Source organism: Amphiprion ocellaris, chromosome 16 (genome assembly GCF_022539595.1).
Source record: "Amphiprion ocellaris isolate individual 3 ecotype Okinawa chromosome 16, ASM2253959v1, whole genome shotgun sequence".
Lineage (NCBI taxonomy): Eukaryota > Metazoa > Chordata > Actinopteri > Pomacentridae > Amphiprion > Amphiprion ocellaris.
In genome coordinates, this window is record NC_072781.1 from 28,554,143 (window position 1) to 28,573,438 (window position 19,296).

At 36.3% G+C, this 19,296-nt stretch overlaps 1 protein-coding gene and 1 long non-coding RNA gene across 5 annotated transcripts in view; one reads left to right on the plus strand and one right to left on the minus strand.

The window, feature by feature from the left end:
• LOC111572926 (spectrin beta chain, non-erythrocytic 1) overlaps positions 1 to 19,296 on the minus strand; it is a 192,966-nt gene that overhangs the window by 83,162 nt on the left and 90,508 nt on the right. For 2 of the 4 annotated variants that reach the window (XM_023276818.3, XM_055018547.1), the window contains exon 1: positions 9,569 to 10,379. The exons of the other annotated variants lie outside the window; for them this stretch is intronic. In XM_023276818.3, coding sequence (XP_023132586.2) covers positions 9,569 to 9,809 — 241 coding nt within the window. In that variant the 5' untranslated portion in view covers positions 9,810 to 10,379. Of the gene's footprint in view, positions 1 to 9,568; positions 10,380 to 19,296 lie in introns of those variants that run through there. 4 annotated transcript variants of the gene reach the window in all.
• On the plus strand, positions 12,213 to 17,328 carry LOC129350824 (uncharacterized). The gene is made up of 3 exons (XR_008604350.1): positions 12,213 to 12,685; positions 15,440 to 15,810; positions 16,824 to 17,328. It is a non-coding gene; the product is annotated as an uncharacterized LOC129350824 (long non-coding RNA).

Consider the following 19,296-nt stretch of genomic DNA (forward strand, 5'->3'; position numbering starts at 1 on the left):
ATCTGTAAAATAACTGAAAATCTGCAGCAAGTGCGCTAGAAAAACTGTGAAACAAGACAACGATCAAAAACTGTAAAATTGGTTAAAATTACAGTAAATATCTGTAAAATAATAAATAAATATATTTTTTGTAACTTTATTAGATACTGTCTGTAATTTCGCAAAACAGGGAAACTGTGAAACAACAAATAACATTTTTAACATTTTCACTCCTTAAAATCGATATTTTTTCTTTCAAATAACTGAAAAAATCTGTAAAATAAAAACATTTTTGATGATTTAAGTGCAGTAAAGCTATAAATCTGTGGTCAAACATAATAATGTTGCACCAGTTTAATATTCTTCTGCATCAGTTGATTGAAAACTAAATTCAAGTTGAGGTAACTTGAATTTAAACATAATTTTTCTTCACATTGATGTCAGGATTTGCTGTCTGCTCCTTCATCTTAATATGTCTGGACTAACAAAAACATTTCTGTTTGTAGAGGAAAATCTAAGTTAACTAACTGAATGAAGTTTGTTGGTTCAACTTAATTAAATTAGAAGTCGTTTGAACTCAAAAAGATTGATGCAAACTGTTAAAAGCAATATACAATATATCACACAACATTTATTAGAGTTTAAGGCAACATTATTAGTAGTACTTTTAGTCAGGTGTGTTATTAACTGGCTGATGAAATCACCAAACTCAGTGTCAGAGTGAGGCGGTGATGGTTTTTGTCTCAGAAATCTTTCATGTTGCATCAGAAGCTCCGAGTCGGTTTTCAGGATTAAGGTCGAAAATCTAAATCTGCCTCCAGATGTTCAAAAATCTTCAATGTTTAAAATGTTTCCTTCGACTCTCAGATAAACTCAGACTGCAGCTGCCGATTCAGAGTTTAGACAGAGTCCCAACCGTAACCGCGGCAACCGTTCACAACAAAGATGGCAGCAGCTGCAGCGTGGTTGTTTACAGTTTACCAGGTTAGAAACAGATCAGAACTAATAATTATTCTCACTGTTGGTTTATCTGTTTTCCTGATTAAATCAAAAATAACATCTTCAAATGACTTGTTTTGTCCACAACTCCCCCAAAATTACATTTTCTCTCATAGAGGAGGATTATTATTTTTTTATGATCATTTTTTTATTATAATTTTTTGTTTTTTTGTTTTCTTTCTATATTTATTTTCTCTTCTTCTTTCTTCACTTATTTTATTATTCTCTTTCCTTATTCCTACACTGACAACAGCAGCCAAACCAAATTCCTGGTATGTTGTGTGGCCAGTAAATCTGATTCTGAGAGAAACCAGAAAATATTCACATTAACAAGCTGTAATCAGAGTATTTTGACCTCTTTATGAGGAAAAAACATACGTATATTGAATAATTCCATAACAAAATGCCTGTGAATTATTTGATTAATCTTTACAGCTCGAATTCTCAGTCTGGTTGACAACCTGACACCTGGAGAAAATAATGACTTATTAATATATATCATAACATAATATCATAATAATGATTGAGTCTTGAATAAATATTGACCACAATGTGAAAAATGTTTGTTTTTTAAAATAGTAATGTCTTGAACTATTTATCCTTATTTTACAGATTTTCATTGCTTTATTAAATTACAGTTTACAAACAAAATCACAGAAAAATAAGGATTAACCTTCACGCTAACCATCAAAAATGTAAATAAAATGTCCACATCAAATAAACTTATTTTTACAAATTGTAATTTGTTCTTCTATAACAAGTGACCTTACAGTTAGGCCATTTTTACTGTATTTACATCAGCAAAAATATCATTATTTTAGACACACCTACGTACATCAGTGCTATGCATGTTATTTTATTATTTTTGTTAAATTACAAATATAATGCAACAAAATCACAGCAATACAAATATTGAACTGTAAATCTGGAATTTTATAAATGATAATTTGTATTTTTACAATGCGTGACTGTAAAATACAGTTTAAATGTATTTAAATCACCTAAAAAAATTACTTTACAGATATTTGCACAATATTTGCATACTAAAATTATTTGTCACTGTTTATACAGTTTCTAAAAGTCTTTTAAAATATTTAAACTAGCACTCTTTTCGACAGTTTTTGTTTGCAGATTTGTCTTTTTCAGTCTTTAAATAAAGTCGGTTTCCAACATAAACAAGTTGTCACAATAGCCTCGATTAATTTGATAACCGACAACTAATCAATTAATCGCTGCAGCTTGAACGCTGATGCAGGAGGAAAAGCAACAGAAAAAGATTGAAAATGTTTAATGTATATATTTTAAAATATTCATTAAAAATCATGTTAAGAGTTTATTTTTATGGGCAAGAGGATAAAATGCTGATAAATACATCACATATTGACATTAAACTCATATTTTATGTTGTTTCTGATGCATTTTTTAAGGGTAATTAGTAGGTTTGTCCTCAATTAGTCAACAAAAAGATTACATGTTGTTAATTTTGCTAATTTGTAATACAGATACTAGTCAGGCAAACTATTTATTGACATGTTTTTAATGTACAACGAAGCTACGCAGGCAAAATCTTCATTAAAAATCACAAGAAGTTCACGTTTACAGACAGAAGAGGCTGAAAGGCTGATAAATACACCAGATATCTACATTAAACTCATGTTTCATGTCATCGATGCATTTTTGAAGAGTTTAATGTTAATGAGCAGAGAGAAAACATAAATGTTTGCATATTTGTCAACAAATATCCTCCTGTGGGCTCCCAGCAGCTGATCATAACATGTTTTAAACATCATTATGTGTGTTTACTACGTTATAATGAGCCATAAATTATTCATGTTCTGGCAATAAAAGCCTAAATCGGGGGAGTTTGAGCTAAAATATTCCTAAAATCATGAATAAAATGTGTTTAAGGTGATGTTTGGTCACATGTGAGGATGAAGGTCGGAGGATGAGGAGGAGCCTTTGTGTGAATCTGAACCTTTAATTTCACTAAGAGGCTGGACGGGGGAGGCGGGGGGGAGGCAGGGGGGAGGCAGACGCTCCGCAGAGCCTCATGAAACATGGATGAGGAGTCGGAGGTACTTTCTTTCTTTTTAAAGGGACATAAAGACGAGGACGATTCGCTCCCCCTCCCCTCCCTAATCCTCACCCCTCCTCACCCCCTCCCAGCTCGGGGACTCCCAAACCGCCCAGCCGCCGCCTGATTGGCCGGTTCGGCGCGCTGGGGGGAGAGAAGAGGGGGATGCTGGGAGCCGAGAGGGACGATGTTTTGTCTGTTTGATTTCATGTTTCGTCCTCAGAATCTGCTGCCGAGGTTCAAACAGTGAAAGATGTTTTATTGAAGCTCCGCCCACCAAAAATTCAAAACAAAGAACTGGAAGACTTTTACCGAATCACAGGTTTAGAAACACAGATTCAAACCGAAGCTTCCTGCACCTGTCAGCCTTGTGTTGGTTTATCCACCCATCGATGCACTCAGCTGTCCATCCATGTGCTCATCATCCACCAATCAATCATATTATCTATAAATCTATTGCTCATCCAGTCAGAATTCATGTATTCCTTCACATTTCTGTCGATTTTCTGCATTTTTTCACCACGTTTTTGTATTTTTTTTCATTTCATTGTCTTTTTAATGTTTTATTGTCTATTTGTCTATTTTTTGATTCATGTTTTATCTCGTCTTTTCTTGTGTTTTTAAAGTATTTTGTCTTATTTTAATGTTATCATAATTTCACATTTTATCATCCGTTGTCGTGTTTTAAAATGCCTTAAATTATGCTTAATGAATTTTTTTCCCCTATTTTTATTGTCATGCTTTGTCTTTTTGTTGCAATTCTTAAATAGTTCTCTTTATATTTTTTATATATATGCTTTTAAATGTTTATCTCAGGTTTTATTGCAATTTTATTATTTTTAAGTATTTTACTGTTGTTCTTTGTTTCTTTATTTTAAGTGTTAGTTTTTTCAGATTTTCTTTTAAATTTGTACATATTTTATATTTATATACATATATATTTATTTATATGTATGTATGGTTATATTATTATATTTTTATTTTTCATATTTGATTATCTTTTTTAAAATTTTCTGTTCACAAATTTATGTTTTTTTCTTCATCGCACATCTTTTTCGTCCATTTTCCTTTTTTCTATATTTTACTGTTACTCTTTGAATGTTTTCCTGTTTTTTTTTCCAATGTTTGTCTTTTGTCAGGTTTTATTTTTCTTTTTTAAAAGTTTAATGTCTTTCATAAAAGTTTATTCTTTATTTTCAATATCTTATTACCTTTTTTTATATTTTATTTTTGTTCCTAAATCTTTTATTGTTGCTTTTTTAAAGCACCTTGTAACTTTTTTGAAAGTTTTATAGAAATAAAGCTTTTTACCATCATCAAAATCAGTTTATTCTAGAAATTCATTAAAAGTAAACCATGAATAAGCTGATTAATAAAAGTAACCATCACTTGATAGAATAATCAATAGAACATTAATGCATTTAGCAGCATTTCTCATGACAGTTTTATTATATTTATTATGTAATAAAAGTCTCCACAGCTTCTCTTGACTCATTTATGTCAGCCACTAACAGATCAACTCTGCTGTTCACTTTAAAAACCTCCCAGGAGTCAGTTCAGCAGCTATTTGATGACTTGTTTCCGTCCATAATTGCCTGATTTCTCAGCGCTCGATAACGAGGACGAAGCTGCCCGTCAGCTCGCTGTTCACAGAGCAATAATCACTGACTGCCTCCACATTCATCACCCCGCCGGGAATTGAACCAGCGTTCTGTCAGAAGCACCTGAGCCACACATGTGACAACACGAGTTTAACGCTTGTAAAACCAAGCGAAGACCACAAATGTTTCTCTGTGTGAGAGGCTTCGAGGGACCACCAGGGTTTAAAACACACTTTAAATGTCTTTACATCCTGATGGAATCCTAAAGGTTTCTCAAGGCTGCTTTGAAAATCGATAAAAACTCTCTGATAGGTTGATTTTTACAAACCGTAGGCGAAAGCTGGTCCAAGAAATTGTCACAAATTGAAGGACTATTTAATTTATCTAGAAGTTAGAAGTCTAAAAGTCAATTTAAAAACCAAATTCCATCAACAAGTCTTTAAAATCATCTCCTTGGTGGATTTTTTCAAAATATGAAGTTGTCTTCAACTGAAAATTTGAGCTGACACTTTGCTGAGCAACCAGATAAACATTTTCTATAAATAAAATATGACTATTTAATATCCTTCTGAACCCCAAAACCTTCTAGCAGATGCTTTCTTGTTTTTAATCAGATTTTGAACATTCTGACAGTCTTTAAACATATCATGTGCGTTCCATTAGGAAAAACAACTATTATTGACTACTATGTCATCAACATCACTTTATTCCATGTGTCTTCTTTTAAAATTCCCCAGAAATACACAGTTTGCCTCAACCAGATGAGTTTAAAAACAAAAAATTGGGCACTCATTAGCACAACTGAAAAATAATGACTGTCTCAGCTGTGACCAACAGTCACATGACAAAAATTCTCAAAGTTTTCAGATGAACTGCAGGCAGAGCAAAGAGCAAAAACGGTGAGCAGAGGAGCAAGTTGTTGGAAGATACATTCAGCATGGTGAAACATGTTTGCAGAGTTGATGTGCAGAATACAGAGAAAAATAGTGTGTTTATAGAGACTGTAAAAGTCTAAAGAGCTAAATATTCTGTAGTATGTGGAGACAAAACCACCACACAGAGCTAAACCTGTCACAAAATGACAAAAAAAGAGACACAAAATGACCACAATGAGACAAAATTGTCCCAAAGACACATAAATGTACAAAAAAATATACTCAAAACCAGAAAAACAAGACTCAAAATGACAGATCAGGGACTAAAAATGACAAAAACAAGACAAAACAACTACAAAGAGACATGAAAATAAATGCAGCATGGCTCAAAAACAGTGAACAGAGGAAGAAGTTGTTGGAAGAGGCTGTAAAAATGTAAATATTTAAATACTCATGGCATCTATAAAAGTCCATATATGACTTTAAAAAGCGAGTGAAGTGTAAACTTTTCATCTAGTTTTTCATTTTCATATAAAACTCTCCAAACATCAGGAGGATCTCATGTAAAGAACATTTTGACTTTGACATTCGGCATCATCTTCTCTTCCTGAAACAACAGCTTCACCTCTTCCTCCATCCGAAGCTACTTTTAGACGCTGAAGGTTTCTGGGCGTCTTCGGGTCGATGAGACTCTAATCAGAGAATCGGCTCCATTAGCCTTCAGCTAAACTCAGCTGCTGCTAATTTTACACTCCAGCGTTCCTGCAATTTTCAATTAAAACCTTGTACTGAAACCAGAATCAGGCGGTGAGCCTTCCTCTGGTGGGTTTTTACGCTTCGGGAGCTCGTTCCAGAAACAGACAAGTGAACAGAATAAAATGTGTAAACAGCTGCCACAATCCACTCATTGTATCGCGCAATAATTTAAAGATTGTTGAGAGAGAAAGTGTTTCCAGCAATGTGACAGCGATTAAAATGATTAAATAATGAGCTTAACTCAGTTAGCAGTTGGTTTATTAGGTACACGTCCTGCAAAAAATGCCTTTCAGTCTGAGAAAGTTGTGAAAAATGACAAAAAAAACTGCAACAGAAACTGTAGAATTCATCCTGAGCAGAGAGTTTCTATAAAACTGTTTCCACAAACAACTGAACACTACGACCTTTGTGGAGAATATAAGACAGGAATGTTGTGGTCAATGCAAAATTCCACCATTTATCACAATGAGAAACTACAAAAACTGGGGAAAAAAAGATATTTTCAGCTTTTAAACAGCCCTCAAATCATCAAACTAAGATTAAAATAATGACGATTGACTTCTTCTGTAGATTTGAAAGGCATGTTATCTGCTTTTAAAACCCACAAAACTCCATCATTGATCTGATTAAAACTGTAAAAACAGAAAATCATCACCAGATTATCAACTTTCCGCGGGTCCTTGAACTACCCATCTGTGACGAACAATTCAGTCAAAAAAATAAACCCAAATCTAAGCTTAAAGTCATGAAATTTCCTTTAAACAAACAAAAAACTTTCTCAAAAATTCACCAAAAATTAATAATTTGTGTCAAACAGATTCTGTAAAAAACAAAAACTTCTGCACTCCTTACTGCAACCGTGAAGCCCTGAGTAACTCAGCTGCCATAAACAGTCACAAAACAAAATTTCAGGGGCTTGAATTTGCTGGAAAACTGCTATTTATGTCAATCCAGTTGGAATAAATTACAGAAAATTCACATATACAAGAAACACTGACAAATTTTTTAAGAAATGACTGAAATTCCATCATTGACCTGAATAAAAAAATGTAAAAACATAAAAAAAATCACCAGACTTTCACTTTTCTGACGATCCTTGAACTACCCATCTGTGATGAACAGTTCAGTCAGAAAAAAATGCCCAAATCGAAGCTTAAAAACACTTTATTCTGCATATCTCATTGAAGAAATTCACCAAAAATAAAGCATTTGTGCCAAAAAATTCTGGAAAAAAAAACAAAAAGTCTGCACTCCTTGTTGCAACTGTGAAGCCATCAGTAACTCAGCTGCCATAAATAGTCACATGACAAAAATTCAGAGACATAAATCAGCTGGAATCTGCTATCCTTGTCAGTCCACGTAGCTTGTAAGCTAGTTGGAATAAATTTCAGAAAATTCCCATATGCAAGAAACGGATTTGCAGTATTTGTGTTTATACTCAAACAGAGCGAGGTACAACAAGCCAACAAGCTACTATCGCTCTGAACTATTTGATATTTCCTTTTACATAGAGGTCACAACTGTCAGGACGGTTTGTTGGAGGTCAGAGATGCTAACACGTCTGTTAAAGCTGAACTTCATTCAGAAGATTTCAGACCATAAGAGCATCTACTGAACACAGCAGCTAATCGCTCCAAAATTGAAAAAACTTCACCCTATATAACATTTTTCCTGCCAACTACAGGTGTTACTAACACTGGTATATTAAAAAAAGTCATTTATTTCATTAATCCTGTATGTTTTATTTTCTTTGTAGTTTCTCTTGTCCCCTCCTCTCTGCTGTGTGGAAACACTGCCTGCAGTTCAGTCGAAATCTCCCTGAATTTTTCTCACATGACTGCTGGATGCAGCTGAGTGACTCATGACTTCAGGGTTGCACAGAGGGACATAGAATTTGAATATGTTTAGTGCAGATTGTTTACTTTTAGTGATTTCTTTTAATGAAGATGGATGGATGGATGGATGGATGGATGATGGATGGATGGATGGATGGATGGATGGATGGATGGATGGATGGATGATGGATGGATGGATGATGGATGGATGGATGGATGGATGGATGGATGGATGGATGGATGGATGGATGGATGGATGGATGGATAGATAGATAGATAGATAGATAGATAGATAGATAGATAGATAGATAGATAGATAGATAGATAGATAGATAGATACTATATTTAGCCCTTCAGAACACAACAGTAGATCACAGATGAGTAGTTCAAGGACTGTCAGAAAGTTCAGTGTGGTGATTTTCATTTTGATAAATAGTGGAATTTTGATGATTTTTTAATGTAAATAACAGGCCTTTTAAACCTGCTTTGTGGGTTTTGAGGTACAGAAACATAAGATTATTTGTTCAGTATTATTCATATATCACTTAGTTGGATCCAATGTTTGTGAATCAGTGTCCAGAAATATGAACAATGACTAACTAACACTATTTCTCAGTAGGTCAACACCCTGTTGACTGATCAGACTGAACCTCACTGGACTTCTTACAACCACATGATGAAATCTGGGTCTGTGAGCTGAATACTACACTTCAATTTTGCTAAAATATCCTGATTTTAAACTCAGTTTTGGAAATTTTCCCAACAGAATTGCACATTACATATGATTACTTCATGGACTGTGGAAAACTTGATGATTATTTTGGTCTTCATGGGTTCATCTTTTAAAGAAAACAAACCCAAATAAGTCAGACTTGGAGATGAACTCAGTTTCTTTGCAGCACAGATTTAAGCGAACTGCCTGCTGCCCGTCGATTTCCATAAAATATTGTGATTTTAAACTCAGATTTGGAAAACTTTCCCAACAGAACTGAACGTCACAAATGGTCACTGCTTATATCTGGTTTTATGGGTGGCTATTAAAAGAAAACTCGCCATTCAAACCCAAACAAGTTAAATTTGGAGGAAGGGGAGCTTTGCTGCAGCATAAATCTAACAACTGACATGTGAAGGTTTGTGAGCTTCCTGCTGCCGTTGAGCAAGGCACTAATCAGCCAGCAGCCCCTGATCCGCTGGATCAGGGTGGGGCTCTGAGATCAGGTCAGAGCTGCTGACTCATCCACGATCAAACCCCACACTGATTCAACATTAGCAAACTTCACATGTCCCATTGAAAAAATAAAGTCAACTGATGTTTAATTTACTTTCTCTGGAAGTTTAAAATCTGCTCCACGTGGCTCCTGAAGTTCTTTCAAATGCACTACATGAAACTGATCCACCAACCAGAACCTTCTAGAGTCTCCAGATGTGGAACTTTCTCAGGTTTCCTACCTTGGAGCTGTTTAAATCTGCCCTCCAGCTGGTTGTAGTTGAAGGCGGCCTGTCCGGAGAAGCCGGGGCCGGGGCTGGGACCCCTAATGGGGCTGAGGCTGGGGCTGGGGCCCCTTCCTGGGGAGGCGCCGTGAGAAGGACCGGGGCCGCCGGACGACGGGGAGAGGGGCCCGGCATAGTCCGAGGTCGGGGAGAGGGGAACCGGAGTGAGGGGTCCGGGGAGGCCAGTCTGAAGCTCCATGATGAAACTCCAGAGATTCAGAGGAAATGAATCCACAAAGGCATGAAGAAGAAACAAATCCAAGAGTCCAGTAGCAGGAAGCTGAAGGAGAAACTTCTCAGCAGCAGAAAAAGTAAAGCTTGAAGATGAATAAATGAGTTTAAAGTATCTGAACTTAATCAAACCTGAGTTTAAAATGCACAGCAGCTGCTAATAATCCAAGAATCCCTCCCAGTTTGAGCTGACAGAGGAAGACCTCTCCTCTTCCTGAGCGACCAAGACAGCAGCGATGAAGACAAACGTGAACTCTTCCTCTCCGGTCCTACAGCAGGAATCGCTGGCTCAGCAGACGCACGGCGGCGGTGGCATCATGTTTTCCCTCCGTACATCCATCTGTCAGGGGTCTTCAGAGATCACACCTTCCCTCCGCTCAGGAATCCACCCATCCTCCGACCGAGAGAGAGAGAGAAGAGCCTCCGGATGAAGAGCTTTGGAGAGGAGGCGGCGTGGAGGAAGAGGAGGAAGAGGAGGAAACGTGGAGATGCAGGAGGTAGAGAATGAAAAGCTTCGTCTCCGGTGTTCAGCAGCTCAGACACTGAAAACACCTTTCAGACAGAGGGAGAGTGGAGGGGGGAGGGGCCGCCAGTAGCTGCTGCTCCTCCCAGCGGCCAATCACAGCCCTCAGTCTTAGCGGTGATGTCATCGACTCATTAGCATACGGGGAGGAGTGGGAGGAGGGCGAGCGAGCCACAAATACAGAGAGAGAGAGAGAGAGAGAGAGAGAGATAGAGAGCTGAAGAGGGAAATTAGAAGAGAAATATTTACAGTTTTCTGGCATTTGGAAGACTTTTATTTATTTTTATTACTACTATTATTTTTTGATTGCTTTATTTTTTCTCTTCTTCTTTCTATAGTAATTTTATTGCTCTTTTTCCTTATTCCTAGGGTGATACCAACAGCCAAAAACTATGTAATTCTTGTATGCTGTGTACTTAATTAGCCATTAATGCTGATTCTGATTCTATGTCGATTCATTGGTTTGTGCAGCAAAAAAAGCTGTATTCATAGATTTTTTTAATGCAGTTTATTTTAAAAATTACCTTGTATGTAAAGTTTGCACTACCTCAAGCCGTATTTTTTGCATATTTGTTCAGCAATACGCAATATCCAGAAGTGCTCCATCAGTTACACTGTTTATATAGTTCTTAATATAAAAAAGAAGATAACTTTAAAAGAATAAGATGTTCTCCTAAATACATGCTATTTTTTCAGCTAAATGTTGTTATTTATGTTGTCCGATTGTATGAATGCAATGGAATGAATGTGACACTAAATTAATTCTTTTCAACTCTTTTCTATTCTTTATTTCACTGTCTTTCCTCCTTTTAGGTTTGAAAGGTGTATTTTCTTTCAAAGAAGAACCCATAAAAACAGAACCAATCATCAGATTTTCAACTTTTCTACAGTCCTTTAAGTATTCATTTCTGATATGTAGTTCTATGAGGATAATTATCCAAATTTAAGCCAAAAATTGTTATACGTCATCCAAATCTGAGTGCAGCATTCAGCTCACACGCCCAGATTTTATCATGTGGTTGTAAGAAGTCCAGAGAAGTTTATTCTGATCAGTCAACAGGGTGTTGACCTCCTGAGAAATTATCTGTTAGTTTGTCATCTTTAATATTTCTGGACACTGATTCACAAACATACTGAGATCATTTTCAGTTAAATTAACACTCTGTACCTCAAAACCCTCTGGCAGGTTTAAAAGGGAGTAAGGCTGTAAAAACGGGAAACAATCATCACATTTACAACTTTCTAAAAGATCTCAAACTGCTCATCAGTGACGTACCGTTCAGTTTGTAAAATTAACCAAATTGAAGCTTTAAATCTGGATATTTCATGGAAATCCATATATTCTACATGGCTCATTTAAAAATTTGGCAAAAATAAATTCTATGCTTGAATTGCATTCTGCTAAAAATTTAAAACTCATTGTTGCAACAACGAAGCTTTAACTGACCAACAGTCATGTCACAAAAATTGAGGGATTTTTCAGCTGAACTGCAGGCAGTGTAGAGCAGAGAGGAGTATGGACATAAATCGAAAAATGTTGTGGAAAAAATATCTAGAATATATAGAGCCACTTTTTCAAAAAAAGATTTTTAGTATGGTTAACACTTGTGGGCACTTGGAAAAATTTTGTACATATCGATATCAGATTTAGACAATTTTTGAAAAAAGAATGATCAAATTCTTACTGACTTACTGAAATGATAACTTTATGATTTATGACTTTATGTCATACTCCACTTATGTCATACTTCTTCATGTTTGTTCTGTTGTTTGTGCAGGATTTTGTATTGCAGTGAAAAATAAAACGTCCTACAACTATTTACCACTTGCATGAAGTCACAGAGCAAAAGTTATGAAATATTTATGGAAGCAAATCAGACTCATCAGATTCTGAATTTTAAAAGCTGCTGAATTTCTTACTTTGAATTTTTTTGCATCAAAATTACGTATGTGAATTTTTTATGCCTGAATTTAGCTCATCAAAATTCTAAAAACCAGTTAAAAATTCAATGTCTTCAAAATTCGCCATCAAAAAAATTTGATGTCTTCAAAATTCATCATCAAAAAATTCAATGTTCAAAATTCGCCATCAATAAATTCAATGTTCAAAATTCGCCATCAAAAAATTCAATGTCAAAAAATTCGCTGTCAAAAAATTTGCTGTTCACATCCGGGGGACTCAGGCGTAAAAAATCGATCCTGGCCAAAATCGAATCAACGCCCAGCCAATCACGTGGCGCTCCTCCGGTCATGTGACGCAGACGGTTCACCTCACAAGACCGGGGTCAACCAGGGCTACCAGCATGAGCGACGGCGCTTCAGTGAGTGTATTAATCCTTTTTGTCCTGTATGTGGTTTGTTTTTGTGAGAGTCAGTAAGCTGTAATGCATGCCGTTAGCTGCGCTAGCACAGCGTTAGCCGCGCTAATACAGCGCTAGCCGCGCTAGCCATGCTAATACAGCGCTAGCCGCGCTAATACAGCGCTAGCCGCGCTAATACAGCGCTAGCCGCGCTAATACAGTAATAAGGTCATACAGACAGCACGTTCTGCAGCTGGGTAGTTGAGTAACAATTTTATAAACGCACAAATGGGTGGAAGTGTGATTTATGCACCCGAAAATGCAGTTAAGTCACAGAGCAGTGTAAAGAAACTGGTCACCTAGCAAACTGAATTAGTCTAGGTAACACTTTGTTTATTATGTGTGTTTTCTGCTCAAGTTACATCCCAGGACATAACAAGGACCACACATCATTTAAGACTGACATCCTGGCCTGTATTTGCACTTGCCAGTCAAGATATGTTAGGTGTTGTTCTCTAGTTAGTTTTACTTGACTGACAAAACTAAGTGCACTTTTGGATTCCCTCCCCTACCTGTTCTCCCAACTCACCTGACAGGTTATCTGGCTCAAGTATGCGTATTTCTGCCATACATTTAAAGTATCTGAAGTTAAGAATATTTCTGGTGAACAATACATGCAATCACGGCATTAAAGCAGGAGTAAAAAATGAACTGGACTGTACTGTATTTTGTCACTGGCGAATGGGATGAAAATCCGTTGCAATATTACAAAACAGCAGCCTATGTATATATATATATATATATATATATATATATATATATATATATATATATATATATATATATATATATATATATATATATAGGCTGCCAAATACTGTCAGAGCAAAAAATATTTTTAAATTGGCTGTCACTGTCAACCTACTTCAACAGGCATTTTTTTGCACATTGAAATTTGAGGTTGTTTGAATTACACTATCTCAGAACAATGATGAAGACTCTATAATACTGAACAAGTACATCAATAATCTCAGATTATGGGTGAGTTGAAATATGAAAAAAATGAAGTGGTCTATGAAAAGTCCAGTCTTCGAAACCTGACATGTTGTTTTGTGTAATTTCTTTGTAAATTAGCCCTGCATCCAGTCATTACCATGACATTGGCATAATGGAACCATGACCACATATATCGTTCTGGAGATAGTGGCATTTTTCCAATGGCAAATTTTCATGCTTTGACAGATACAGTGGTGGAAAAAAGTTTTCAGGCACCTTGAAAATTTTCCACAATCTCAAATATTATCGTGAAATATTTGATGGAAAGTCTTTTGTGTTTCAAAAGGTGTGACTGCATTAGACGGACACAAATGATGCTTTTTTTGTTTATTGTTTACATGACTAGCAAAACTAAATTCTACCAAAATGACAAAATACTCAAAATTTCTTATTTTCAAGGAACCAATGAATTTCAAGTTTTTATTGACTTTTTTAGGATTTGTTTCGTATTATGGCTGTGACTGAACTAATAGAAATTGCATTTGAAGACCTCAGAGGGATTGTTAATGCAATATTTCACAAATGTATGAGGTGTCCAAAAACTTTTTTCCACCACTGTATTTAATAGCAATCTGATATGCTTATGTTAGCAAGACAAATAAATGAAAATTTCAGGCTTTTATCTTGAATTATTCTTGAGATATTATATATATAATATATATAGCATCAAATTGCAATGTGAGAAAAAAAAATACTGAAACTAGGTCTACGGTCCACTTAAAAAAATCTAAAAATATTTGACATACTCAGCTAATATTTCACAGATACCATTATCTATACATGGGACAGACATATTAAGTTCCAGTAAGTTGTAAAGGTGCTCTGGGGATGTGACCATTCTTTGTCGCCCAGCTGCTCCTCTCTCAGAGTGCACAGTTGCAATGTACTGATTCCTGTTTTCTTTTTCTGAGCTGATAAGATGGTGTAGTTGTGTCAGTGCATTTAAAATAGCTGGGCAAACTTCTACTTGGTCAGATAAATCATTTAAAAACACAAGTTCTTGTGTGCAAGTGAACTCTAAGAAGTCCAGATCCAAAGGCATGCGTCAGAGAATATGCTCCAAACGAGAACAAAGTCTCACATAAAGATGATTTAACAATAGTTCCTAGAACAGAGAAAAACAAAGCTATATAATGCAAACCACCAATGGGAAAAATGACTTAACCTGACTGAAAGACTAGACTGCCTCATTAGACATTTCTTTTAGAACAAATTAAGAGGAGGGTACACATACTAAACAGGAAACGGTTGAAAAATGGGCTGCATTTATCTATCATTGCACAATAACTCTTGATATAGCTGTGAAAGAATAGTCGGCTATGAACAGAGCAGTCTAGGGCAGTTCATTTCAAGCTATTCGCTCACAGTTGTAACTACTTTGACTGCACAGTTTAAAACCTTTCAAGATCAGGAGTAATTTAAAATGAATCAAACCAGGACATTAACTTGAGCAGAAAACACACATAATAAACAAAGTGTTCCCTAGACTAATTCAGTTTGCTAGGTGACCAGTTTCTTTACACTGCTCTGCAGGGTTGCCACCTGTCCCTTAAAATACGGAAACGTCCTTTATTTGACAATTAATTGTTGCGTTCCGTATTGAATCAATACGGGACGCAAGTTGTTCCGTATTTTCATAAATCACACACTCATCAAAACTGCATAATGAATAAAATAAAACACAGGAAATATTAAGGGCAGCCAATTTCATCTTCGTAGGACCCACGCAGCGAGGACCCGATGCCAGGTCCAGTGGACAGACTTCAGACGTCTCTGTGTGTCCGGTCCTGTCCGGTCCTGTCTCTGGTTGCCTGGTTACAGACGCTGCTGCACCCGCACGTTTAAAAATGTCTACACCTGAAACTCCACCACGTCTAAAGAAACAAAAACGTTTGCAAATGTACAGACTGGAGTGGGAAGAGTGGAACCCCTGGCGGTGGGTACAAGGCAAACTGTGTTTTCTGTTGCTCATGGACTGGCTGAAGTAAGGCAGCATCAGGAGACGAACATGGAGGAAATATGAGAACAGAGAGAACCCAACCAGCAGGTCACAGTTTATCATCATCTAATCATCTCCTGAAGTCCATATGGTAAGTGTACATCATGATGAGATCAGCTAGAGTTCCTACAGTATATGGCTGTGAATTTACCAGAGGATGCTTATAATAATGCTGATGTGGCCGTAGACTCTACACTATTTTAGTGACTCAGTAAATGCCTAAGTTGGTTATTATTTTTTTAATGCTTTTTAGTTTTTAATAAACATTTATTTAATAGCCTATATGTAATCAAACATGGCCTTTGCCTAAAAAGAATATTTCATTGCACAAGTAAAGGTATAGTAATTTTTGAAACTGTTCAAATTATTATATGTTGCTAAAAAACAAAAAAACACAAACAAAAAACACATAGTAATATGTCAATTAAAAAAGCCTATAGTATAGCATGTCGCCCAACAAACGTCATAGTATAGCCTTTGGTCCAGAAAATGTCCATAGTATAGCATGTCATCCAACAAATGTCCATAGTATAGCATGTCGCTCTAAAATTGTCATAGTTTAGCATGTTGCTCTTAAAACGTCATAGTATAGCATGTCGTCCAACAAATGTCATAGTATAGAATGTCGTTCAAAAAACGTCATAGTATAACATGTCGCCCAAAAAACGTCATATTATAGCCTTTGGTCTAAAAACATCATAGTATAGCATGTCGCTCTAAAAACATCACAGAAAAGCCTTTAGTCCACAAAACGTTATGTCCCGGCCGTCTGAAGTAGGTGAGGAGCAACACAAAAACAGTACAAACGCTGGTTTCCAGAGGGTTTGACGAGTATTTATTTGAAAGACTAAGTTTACAACAACACAACATGTGAGGGAGTTAAAAGCAAATGGGTGTTAGTAAAATAAAAATAAATAAACAGAACTAAAAGTGAACTCCACATTGACATTGATGGGCATTCCAACCAGGAACAAAGTAAAAGATAATCAATACGAAAAAAAAACTCTTCCTGTTCACCTCTTAAAACCCAAAAACACACCGCAGTAGCACCCTAAACTAAAACTACCAATGGGCTCCCTGTTTTCCTTTGTGAACAATTCAAAGGTCCCTCTCTATCTCCCCACACATCCACCAACCACTGGAACACATCTCCAAAGTTCTGCTGGACCAGCTCAGCTTCCCTTCAGAAGAAGTGCCGCCACCTGCCAGATGAAGGAGCCTTTTGAGAGGCAGCTGACATCGTGATTGGACTGTACTTTGGTCTGTTCCAATCCAGCTTCAGCTCCAGAGACGGCAGGCGGGACGAGTCAACGGAGGCCGGGTGGACGAAGGCATGCAGCTGAGTACAATCCAGAAAACAACAGAGGAGGAGTGCAGCAACCCAGAGCCAGAACAAACAGAGTAGCATCGTATGTCTCTTAGAAAACATCATAGTATAGCCTTTGGTATGAAAAAACACCATCATATACATCGTATATTGTACAAATAACAAGTCAAAGCAAAGAGACATACATTGTAGAATTGTAGTAATTGTGGGCTGACTGATTTACTGATTATCAGTATCTTATTTTTTTTACTGATTTATGGTAATAAATACATTTAAAAATGGTGCTACTTTGGCTCTGAACCTTAATCTACCTGTGGTTGCTCTGTCTTTTGGAGTGATTTGATTGGTTATACGTCACGAATAAAACTCCTTTAACTTAACATCTGTAAACAAAACAAAAACGTATCAACAAAGTTTAGAGTTTAGTTAGAGTTTGTGTTCTTCTAAGTAGATAGTAGTAAATATTTTCATTTACTGCAAATGAATATCTACTCCAAATGTCTCACTAATAATCATTATCAGCCTTAAAAACCCACAGAACACCCCTCTATACTCGACCACACTTAGTACAGTCCGGTTCCCCCTTCTATAAATCTGCTTGGAATCTTCCACTTCCTGTTTGTCAAAGTGGCCTTCTACCTGGACAGGTTTTGTTGGAGCTCATGCAACAAACATTTTGGGTAACTGCACTTTAATATGGATGGATGACACTGAATTAGAGTCTGTTTTAATGAGACTGAGTTAAGATGTGTAGCTCTGTCATTAAATAGTAAATTATTTCTCAGAATTCACAGAGAAAAGTCTGAAATGTTTGCTAGGTTAGCGTCCCACATGTTCTTTGGCTCAGCTACAGCTAACTCTCTCCAACTTCTGGATCTCTTGAGTTGCTTGTTAAAATATCTTGCTGTAGGTGCTGAAGCTCAGAAAGTCTGAGATGTTTGTTCAAAATAAGCTCATTCTCAAGTCTTATCTGAACTGTCCTCTTTTGTTTGAACTTTCCCTAAACTTAGGAGTTAATGACAGAGCAGCACATCCAGACTCAGTCTCATTTATGTAGAGATTAAACTTGAGTGTCATTCATTGATGTTAAAGTGCAGTTTTTCAAATGTTTGTTGCACATGCTCCTGACCAAACCAGTCCAGGTGGAAGACGATGTGAAGAGAAAGCTCCAGGGGATGAATATCACACATTTACGTTGGAAATAAATGTCCTTTCATTAGACATTGTCATGCAAAAGTTTGATTTCCCTTTAATGATGTTCAAATCTTTGTTGAGTGTTTTGTTGGTGTTGGTTTCTAAATGTTTTTTGACACTCGGCCCCAAAGATTAAAACCTTTTACGGCTCACAAGCTGCAACAATTCACACATTATCAACTAACTTTCTGACTAAACTAAGATAAAAAGTGAAAAACTGCCTGATTCTTGCATCATGAATGTAAATCTTTTTGGTTTTTATGACAGTAAACTGAATATATTTGGGTTTGACATTTTATAAACCAAAACAAGAAATGAATTACTGGAAAAAACAATCAACAGATTAATGGTCAAAGAAAATGTGTTTTCCAACATATATGGCTGAATTACTCCATTACAAGATACATACAATTTTAATTCAATTTTATTTATATAACGCCAATTACAGGTCAAATTGTCTCAAGACACTTTATTTTTCCATTTTCTGTCATATTTAAAATATGACAAAGTAAGAAATTTAAACCTCTTGACTAATCCAATTTATTATTTGTTTTTTAAGAGACTAATGGACAACTAAAATAACTTTCTCCACTAAAACTAATAAACATGAGGTCAAATAGAAGGAACAGTTTTAAATACTGCAGTCCCACGATGACAAGAATAAAGTTTGTCAACAAAAACTAAATCTGCTGGTGGATTCCGTTAAAGTCCTAATAAATGATAAAGTGTGATACTAAAGGTTTGTGGTGCTAAAAATGTCAAAGTAAAGATATGAAGTTGAACATCTGGATGGAGGTTGATAAAAGTTGACCTTCCTTCATTTCTCTGGAGCGACTCCATGGATTTTATGGATGGTGGTTACAGACCTGCTCTTCTAGTGGTCTTCCTTCTAGTCGCTGTAAAAAGTCAGTCCATCCTGGCCGACTTCAACACCTCTTCATGACAAGTTCTGCCCCTGACCTGGTGGAAACTCCAGAAACTCAGGAAAACCTGTCGAGACTCGAAGAACTCGTGGAGACTCGAAGAACTCGTCGGGTGGGGGAAGGTGTGGTGGGT